This window comes from Lepus europaeus, chromosome 2 (assembly GCF_033115175.1).
Source record: "Lepus europaeus isolate LE1 chromosome 2, mLepTim1.pri, whole genome shotgun sequence".
Classification (NCBI taxonomy): domain Eukaryota; kingdom Metazoa; phylum Chordata; class Mammalia; order Lagomorpha; family Leporidae; genus Lepus; species Lepus europaeus.
This window is the reverse complement of record NC_084828.1, coordinates 141853813-141863243: the sequence shown is the minus strand read 5'-3', so window position 1 is coordinate 141863243 and position 9431 is coordinate 141853813. Positions and strand designations below refer to the sequence as shown.

At 53.2% G+C, this 9431-nt stretch overlaps 1 protein-coding gene across 1 annotated transcript; it reads right to left on the bottom strand.

The window, feature by feature from the left end:
• Nucleotides 1-7382: 7382 nt before the first annotated feature.
• Nucleotides 7383-9230, bottom strand: LOC133751855 (uncharacterized). Its single transcript, XM_062182025.1, has 4 exons — nucleotides 9218-9230; nucleotides 8388-8686; nucleotides 7828-8007; nucleotides 7383-7745 (listed from the first exon to the last, which is right to left on the bottom strand). The coding sequence occupies exons 1-4, from the start codon at nucleotides 9228-9230 to the stop codon at nucleotides 7383-7385; spliced, it is 855 nt and encodes a 284-aa protein (XP_062038009.1).
• Nucleotides 9231-9431: the final 201 nt, after the last annotated feature.

The window sequence follows — 9431 nt, the reverse complement described above, 5'->3', positions numbered from 1 at the left end:
GGAGAGTGATGACCAAGGCACTGGTTGTGTGAATGCCACGCAGGAGAGGGTGGAGACAACTTGGGTCATGGGGCTCAAATCAGGTCATTAGGGACAGGAAGGAAAGGAAAGAGGCAGGGACATCCCTGGGGAAGAATTGCCAGGATTGGTGGAGACAGCAGGGAAACAGAACTCCAACCCAAGGAGCCTTAAAAGATAACACTATTGGAAACCGAGAACCACTATGCAAAATTCACAGGGGATATAGCTAGGATGACATAGCCCATCTGGTCTCTGTCCACAGCCTGCACCTGTACCCACGGTGCAGGTTGGATGCTTTGCCACACTTATCTAGAAACACATAGCTTCAGAGGGAGAAAGACATCAGTTTAAATTCCAGCTCCTTCATTCATAGCAGTGGATCTTAATCTCTCCTTTTTTTAAAAGATTTTATTTATTTATTTGAGAGGTAGAGTTACAGACAGTGAAAGGGAGAGACAGAAAGGTCTTCCTTCTGTTGGTTCACTCCCCAAATGTCTGCAATGGCCGGAGCTGCGCCGATCTGAAGCCAGGAGCCAGGTGCTCCCAGTCTCCCATGCGGTTGCAGGGGCCCAAGCACTTGAGCCATCTTCCACTGCTTCTACTGCTCTCCCAGGCCACAGCAGAGAGTGGAATTGGAAGAGGTGCAGCCAGGACAAGAACCAGTGCCCATATGGGTTGCCAGGCAGAGGATTAACCTACTGTGCCACGGTGCCAGCAGCTAGTGACTTAATCTCTTTAAACCTTAATTTCCCCAGAAGTCTACTGGGAATAATAATTCACCCTTTTGGATTTTTGGGGCCTAAATAAGGTTAACAGGTACAACATCTGACTCATAGTAAGTGCTCAACAAATGGTAGGTTCCAGGAGTAGGACTTGGCCGAGTGATTAAGATATTCTCTTTCCACACTGAAGTACATGGGTTCAATGCATGGTTCCAGCTCCGACTCCAGGATTTCCGCCAATGTTCATTTGGGGAGGTAGCAGTAATGGCAAAAGCAGTTGGGTTCCTGTCACCTGCCTAGTGAGTTCTCTGCTCCCAGCTTTGACCCTGACCCAGCCCTGACTCTTGTGAACATCTGGGGAGTAAACCAGTGGATAGTAGTGCATACACACTCTCTCTCTCTTTCTGGTGTGTGTGTGTGCGCGTGTGTGTTTCAAAAAGACTAGGCTTCTCCTCACCCTCCTTATTGAGTTATTCACAACATATCTGAATGGGCCTGGCAGGAACCCAGGCTGGCAAGTGGTGCAGATGGGTCTGGAGCTCTAGCCATAGAGCTATGCCAACATAGAAAACACCCAGTCCTGGGACTGGCGTCGTGGAGTAGCGGGTTAAGCCGTCACTTGTGATGTGAGTGACAAATGTTGGAGTGCTGGCTCCTGTCCCTGTTGCTTTGCTCCTGATCCAGCTTCCTCTAATGCACCTGGGAAAACAGCGGGTGATTAGTCCCCTGACGTAGATGAAAAAACTGAGGTCAAACGGCAAGTAGCTGTCTTGGTTTATACATAGAAAACAGTAGAGCTGGGTTTGCCACCTTGGCCTGCCTGACTCTGAAAGTTATTCTCTTCCCACTCACTTCTACTGGTTGCCGCCTTTGGCCTATGCAGTTCTCAGTAGCTGAGCAGCAAAGTGAGACTGATTATACCTGAGTTAACCTTAACGTTTGGGCTTTGCTGTAGGGAGCAGGTGAGAATAAGTATCTTCTAGTTACCCTGGGTGCCTCATAAACCACCTCCAGTGTTAGTGACATAAACAACCTCTTGGTTGAACTCACAGGCTCTGTGGCTCAGGAGTCTGGGCAGGGCATAGAGGCAATGGCTTGGCTTTTCCCCTGATGTTCAAGACCTCAGCTGTGAAGATCCAAACAGCAGGGCCAGGGGTATGACTCTCTAACTAGGAAATGGAATTCTCTGAAGGTTCCAGGCTGGTTCAATGGGTGGATTCAGCTGCCGCTGTCAACAGTACCTACAAGAAGCCTTTCCAACTGGCCTGTGACCCTCACAGCAGGGCAGTCTGAGGGCAGTTGGGTTTCTCACTTGGAGGCTCCAGTCACCAAATGTGAGGAGGCTAAGGGGACAGGACAAGCTAGGCTGGCCAGTCACGAAGCACCACTGCTACTGGACTCTACTGGGGAAGCAAGGCTCAGATACCAGAATGCTCAGATCCAAGGAGAGGAGCTATGGATCCCATCTCTCAGTGGGAGGACTGTTATGAATCTTATGGGAATTTAAAAACAACAACAACAAAATCACTACAAGGTATAAAGGCTCAAGGAAACTGTATGGAAATGTACAGGAATAATGCCTTTATAGTCAATGACATTTTGTTTTCAGTTTGGGCACCGTGCCTTGGCAAGTATAAAACACTCCTATCCAAACAATGTTGAACATGAACTGGATTTGGTTGTGAACAAGCTTTTCTCACTTTTTCCTAAAGAGAAATGTCCTAGCACCAAAACATCCAAGAGCAACGTTGAAAACTTGTATGCCCTGTTTGGGGTGATGGAGTTCTGGCTTTGTCTGCCATGCTGGGGAACAGGAGGAGTAAATGGTTCTCAACCTTTCTTTTCAAGTTAGGTACTTTTGAAGATTTGTTTATTTGAAGGGCAAAGTGACAGAGCAGGAGAGACTGAGAGATCCTGCACCTACTGGTTCATTCCACGAATGGCCATAACAGGTAGGCTAAGCCAGGCAAAGCCAGGAGCCTGGGACTCCATCTGGGTCTCTTATGTGGGTCGAAGAGATTCCGGTACCTGGACCATCATCTGCTGCCTTCTGAGTTATTAGTGGAGCAGCCAGGACTTGAGCAGGCACTGCAATATGGGTTGTGGGCATTCCAAGCTGTGGCTTACCCTACTGTGCCACAATGCCTACCCCTACAGTTAAGACTTCGGGGGCAGGCGTTTGGTCTAGTAGTTAAGATTCTGCTTGGGATGCCTTTACTCCATGTCAGAGGAACCGGGTTCAAGTCTTGGTTCCAGTTCCTGTCTCCAGTTCCTGCTCATGCATATACTGTGGGGAGCAGATAATGGTTCAAGTAGTCGGGTCCCTGCCTCCCTTTCCTGGCTTCAACCTTCAGTCCTGGCTGTTGCAAGCATTTGGGGAGCGAACCAGCAGATGCAAGCTTTCTCTCCTTTCCTCCGGCTCTCTCTCTCTGCCTATCAAATTAAATAAAAATTAAAGAAAATTATTTAGAAACTTGAAAAGTACTTTCAGTTAAATTACACATAGCTCATATAGAAAGCCTCAGTTTAATTTTCTTTTTAAAAATAAGTTTCCATAAGTAGGTATGGCTTATTTTTTTCATTTATCCAGCTTAAATTATTCAGGGGCTGTGTTTTGGTACTTACTTGGGCAAATCATTAACAACCCTGGAGAAAGTGACAGGGAATGACTGGGATTGTGTGGGGCCTGATCCTGTTAGATTCTGTGTTCTGGGTGTGGGGACTTATTTGTTTATTAAAAACGATTGATCCAGATAAACTGCCTGAAGTTCATTGCTGTACTGCTAGGTAGGATCCTACAGGTGGGGTGGGGTGGGAGACTTATATATCCTCCTACTCATCATTTTTTGAGTCTTTAAAGGAACATGTTACCATAGGAAGTCAAGAATAAGGAATGCAGTGACCACAAATGCAGGGTTTGTAGCACAATTTTGGAGCCAATTACCATTCAAAAGGTCACTATTCAGCGATGATGATGGTTAAAGATAAGAAAATCAAATTCCAAAATTACCTTTTCTGACTTGAAGCTATTTTGTGTTTCTATGTTATCCGACATGTCTCTCCCCGGAGCGTGATGTGTGGGAGAGAGACGGAATTTGGAATCAGGCAGTCATGAATTGATATTCTACACAATTATGTGGATGTAGATCAATTGCTCAAACTTTCTGAGTCAGTAATCTGATCATAATAAAGCAGGAAATTGCACCTGTTGCTGCAGGTAGGTATGAAGTATGCCACCCCCATTGCATCGTCTGGCACTGGGTGAATCAGGACCCCGTTTTTGCCATCTGCAATGGCTCAGGAGAGGTAGCACAGCAGTGCTCCATGCAAACAGTATAGGCTGAAATTCTTGTAGCTTGAGTATTTCTGTTTTAAATTTATTTACTTATTTATTTGAAAGAGAGAGGGAGAGAGACAGAGAGAGCAAGAGAGAGACTGAGACCTTCCATCTGTTAGCTCATTCTCCCAAAGGCTTGCAATAGCCAGGGCTAGGATAAGCCAAAGCCAGGAGACAGGGACTCTACCTGGATCTCCCACATGGACGTCAGGAACCCAAGTACTTGGGACATAATCTGCTGCCTCCCAGGGTGCACGTTAGCAGAGCCAGGACTTGAACTCAGACACTCTGACATGGGAGGCGGGCATTCTAAAAGGTGTCAGCCAGCGCCCCAACTTCCTGCCCCACAGCTTGAATATTTCCAAGGCCGAACTTACTTACCTTCACCCCTTCTAAGCCAGGCCATTGTTGCCTTTCCCCCATATGAACCAAATCGGAGTTGTGATTGGCATTTCAAAGACTTGGGGGGGTGGGATAATAGGCATATGACTTTACACTATTGGACAATGACTATATGCAGCACATGGAGTGTTTCACATATATATTCTCATTTACTTACTGTAATGACCTTTCAGATTAGACATACACTGCTTAACCAATTACCCCCAAAACATAGTGGCTTCATATGACAACCATTTATTATATCTAATGAGTCAGCTGGGCAGTTCTGAGGTGGGGCAAGCTTGCCTGCTTTCAGCTAGACTTGCTCATGTGTATGTGGTCAGTTTGTTGGTCACTGGTGCTGCACAGCCTGGGGTGACCGTGGCTGACCCAGACAGCCCAGCTCCGCTCCTTGTGGTCTCCCACCCTTCTGCAGGTTGTTAGCCTGGGCTTGTTCTTATGGTGGTGGCTGGGATCCAAGAGAGGAAGCAGTGACTACCTCACTGGCCAGAGCAATCATAGGGCCAAGCTCTGAGTAGGGATGGGAGAACATTTCCAAAGTGAATAGGTTCAGGGAGGCATGAACAGACAGGGGCTAGCGAACTTGGTCTACCACAGTAGGCTCTGCAGAGGAGCAGGCAGAGGTTAGCACTGTGGTACCTCTTGGTCACTGGAGTGCTCCCTCATGTTTCCCTGCTGTGTGTTTTCCTCATGATGTGTTACCTGGAGATGCTTCCTAATGATCCCTGGATCTCCCTTTTCTCATTTTTTTGGTTTGAGTTTGAAACTTCATGTAAAATATTTGGGATCAATCAATTTGTCTTAAAACTGCTTCAGGACACCTAAGAACAATACAGCTAAGTTGGTAGCAGAAGACCAGTGTAATTGGATGGAAGAAAATGAGATAAATTTATATTCCTCCTTTATTTGCTAGCTTTCTTGATTTCACCTGCGTCAGCGTCCATGTCTCCATATCAACCTGTCTTGATCTTGATACCAAAAGCCGAGAAAGGCAAGGACTTGGTGTTGGCCTGGGCCATTTGCTAGCTCTTTGCTAGCTTTTTATATATATATATATATATATATATATATATATATATATATTTGAAAGGCAGTGTTACAGAGAGGCAGAGGCAGAGAGAGAGGGAGAGAGAGAGGTCTTCCACTGCTGGTTCACTCCACAAATGGTCTCAGTGGCCTAAGCTGTGCTGATCTAAAGCCAGGAGCCAGGAGCTTCTTCTTGATTTCCCACATGGGTGGAGGGGCCCAAGTACGTGGGCCATCTTCCACTGCTTTCCCAGGCCATAGCAGAGAGCTGGATCGGAAGTGGAGCACCCAGGACTCGAACCGGTGCCCATGTGGAATGCCAGCACTGTAGGCAGTGGCTTTACCTGCTATGTCACAGCGCTGCCCTCTGCTAGCTCTTTGACCTTGGGCAAAAAAGCTGCCTGACTTCCCGGGGTCTCCATTTCCTCCTATGTGCAATGAGACTAACAGCAGAGACGCGATGTGTGCACTACAGGAGGCCTGCAGGTAAAGCTTCCCATCTGGTCTGAACCCCACGCAGCCACCACAATTCATGTCTGTCCCCAAACACCTCTTGGTGCCTGAAATGCCACAGAGTTGGCTTTCGCAACTGCTGCAGCTCTGGGTGAGCTGCCAGGGTGGCGCAGGGAGGCTGAGCAGCTTGAAGACTGTTAATGGATTTTATGGCTTTTTTGAGTACCCCGAACTACCGTTATTAATTACAGGATGCTGTTTAGACACGGTTGCAATATATACATTTAGTTAATTGATTTGCATAGAGCTTGCATCTAGTAACATAAAGAGTGTGCAGGACCATAACACTTACAATGGATCATAATTGCCTTTGCCGCTCTCTCGCTTCCTTGGCTGAAAATAAATGCTTCCAGGATGGGACTTACAGCTTCTCTCTATCTTGGTACCTCCAATCCAGCGCTCACCAGAAGAATCCTACAACCCGTTCAGGTGCTCGGAACACATCTTTAATCAAGGAATACACAAGTAAGCTTGTTTCTATTTGAGTGTCTACCTTAATTCCAAATTACCTGTCTCTTATGGACCCTGGATTTTGTGTGACATTGGCACCGCCTATGTGTGTATATGTAAAGATTTGTTCTGAGCCACTAGGTAATGTTTACTGAATACATTTATATTTTCTTCCTGGCCTGGGGTGGGTGGGGATGCCCTCGGGGAGCTGTGACATTCATTGGTGTGAGGTTTTACAAGGCATGGCGGTGGTATCAAGTGGCCTGCTCTAAGAGACAACATAGAGGTGGGAACTTTTTGCAGGGGCGCGGTGCGGCAGCCCCCGCACTCCAAGTGTGTATTTTCTGATCCCGCTGGTGCCACGGCCGCTGAGAGCTTCTCCGAGATGGCTCTGAGGCTGATCCCAGGCTGTCTACCCAGCCTGACCGCTCCTAGCCCGCACTCGCTCTTCGGAGCTCTCGCGTGCGCCTGGCGCCCTCCCCAGACCAGGCGGTACAGAGCGCCCAGACACCTGGCCAAGGGCAGCGCCCGCAGCGACGCCCGCTCGCGCCTCCGCGCCCAGGTCACTTTAAAGAGCCAGGCAGGGCAGGGTCCCCTGCGGCCCGGAGACGACCTTCAGCTCCAGGTGACTACACTCTGGGGGAGCTCGCCATCCCTTGTGGCAGCTAGCTGTTTGGAGAGCCGGAGCGTGGCGGGTGAGGGTGGAGGCGCCGGGCAGGAGGGCTCCCGGGATCCGCCCCTGGGGTCCACGGGGAGCCGGGTGCTGCTTGGAGAGGGAGGAACCAGACAGCGCTTGGTTGGGGGATGGCGAGGGAAAGTTGGGCGCCGGGGCCGCAGGGCTGCGCGCGGAACCCGGCGCCTGTGTCCGCGTCTCATGAATATGCACGAGCCGCCTCCCTCCCTCCGTGACGTCACGGGCCGTCCCGGGGTGAGCGCCGGAGCCGCTCGGGGTCCGCGCCAGTGAGCGCGGCTGCTACCGGCGAGCGAGAGAGCGAGCGAGCGGCGCGGCGGAGGGCGGCGGAAGCCGGGTGAGGCGGCGGCGGCGGCGGCGGCGCCCAGAGCGCACCGGGCGGCACAGCGCGGCGGACACCGGGAAGCGAGAGCCGGCGTGGGCCGTGGGCGGCGGCGGCGGCGGCGAGGATGCTGCCTGGGCGGCTGTGCTGGGTGCCGCTCCTGCTGGCGCTGGGCGTGGGGAGCGGCAGTGGCGGCGGCGGTGCGGACAGCCGGCGGCGCCGCCTCCTCGCGGCTAAAGGTGGGTGCTGGGGGGAAGTTTCCTGCTCTCACAGGAGGGTGGCAGGGCGGGCTGGAGGGCGCACGCGGCGAGGCCACGGGCTCGCGCCGGCTGATTGTACCCACCCTGGCTTGCCGCAGCTGCTCCGGCCTCCGTGCGCCCCGGATCCCCGAAGTCAGCGCCGGGCGCGGTGGATCAGAGAGGTTCCACCCGCCGGCGCCGGCCCAGCCTCTGGGCGCGGCCGCGGGGGCTCTGGAGAAGGCGAGGCCCGGGGCTGAGGGGGTCCAGACAACTTTGGGGACCGTCTGTGCCGGGTGGGGAGCGCGGTGGGTGAGTCGCGGGCTCCCTCCCAGCGACGGCTGGAGGAGGGCGCGGGCGCGGCCGCAGGCACCAAGGGCAGGTGTCTGCTCCTGCCCGGGGGAAAGACAGCAGAGGTGCCTAGAGGGGACGGAGCCGCGCCGTCCCCGGCCTCCCAGCTCCGGATGGAGTGGAAACTTGCAGGCTTCAGAGGGAGCCCCTGGCGCGCCCCGGGCTCCCCGCGGCCGGCTCCGGCTCCCCTGGGAACGCGCGCCCTCCGGGAGGGCGGCGAAGTCGGGAAGAGGTTGAGCTCGCCTCAGACTCCCCGACTGCGCTCTGGCTCCCCAGGGGGCGAGGCGCGGGGGCCAGGCGCCTGTCCCCCGCCCACCCTGTGGGATTCGGGAATCTTGACCTTCCCGCCCGGCCGGTCCGCCGGGAAGGCAGCTAGGGCCGGGGAGGGCGCCCGGCGCGGTCTGGCGAGCCTGGGGCTGACGAGCCCCGGACTTCGGCTGCTGCCGGGAGCGCGGGCAGGGGTGCGGAGGGGTGCGGGCGCCCGGAGGGCCGCTGCGAAGCCGGAGGTCACGTGGGGAGGCGAGGGCCGAGCGGAGAGGGGCCGGGGGCGCGGCGGAGGCGGTGGCGGATCCAGGAGGAGCGCTCGGCCTAGGGAGAACTTGTTGATTCTCTGCGCTGCCGACGAGGACGGCGTAGGAGGGTTTGGAGGCTGAGACCAAGAGGACCCAGTGCCGTGGGGGACCGGGCGGGGGACATGGCCCAGGGATCCGTCCTCGGAGGGCCGAGGGTCTGTGCAGAAAGAGCTTCCGTGTGCGCCAAGACCTGCGCTGCAAACTGGCTGTGAACTCCTGCGTGGCGGTGGCTCGGGGACCTTCGAATGACCCTTGGAGGGAGGGGCCGCGACGGGTGCGAACTGGCTCTCCGGGAGCCGCGGGCGTGCGTGGCCGAAGACTTGGGCAGTTTGTGTAGCCTTGTATTTTTTTGTGTGTGTGTGACATATTTTTGAAACGATTTTCCTCAGTAGGCATCCTATGTTTTCAGCATCTTCTTTAGCCCTAGTGTGCCTCTTTTGTTTTGTTTTTGGAAAGATCAAGAAAAACCCACGGATGTGGTTCGCACGCAGTGTGGTTAGGAAGGGGGTCACTCGGAGAGGCTTCGTTTCGGAGAAAACGAGGACTGAAAGCAGTGAACTTGGAGACCTTTTACCTGCTTCCCCCATGCCGAGGCTTGCTAAACAGGCGCATTGCATTTACAGATGCCTCATTAAACAGGTGCATTTCATTCCCTTGGGGACCTTCCTGTCACCTTTTAGCACTGCAGACGGCCAGTAGGAGAGGGAGCTCCCCAAAGAGCACCTGGTGTGTCCACCGCCTTGCTGAGGTCTGAGTTCTGAATGGAGCAGTACGGAGATAAGAGTGGG

Excerpts from the sequence above, each read along its gene's own strand:
- LOC133751855 (XM_062182025.1), bottom strand. Across the intron at positions 8,008-8,387 it reads AGATTCCCGAATCCCACAGG|ACGGTCCCCAAAGTTGTCTG; the intron begins GTGGGCGGGGGA and ends CACCCGGCACAG. Across the intron at positions 7,746-7,827 it reads AGCAGCTGCGGCAAGCCAGG|GAAACTTCCCCCCAGCACCC; the intron begins GTGGGTACAATC and ends CTGTGAGAGCAG.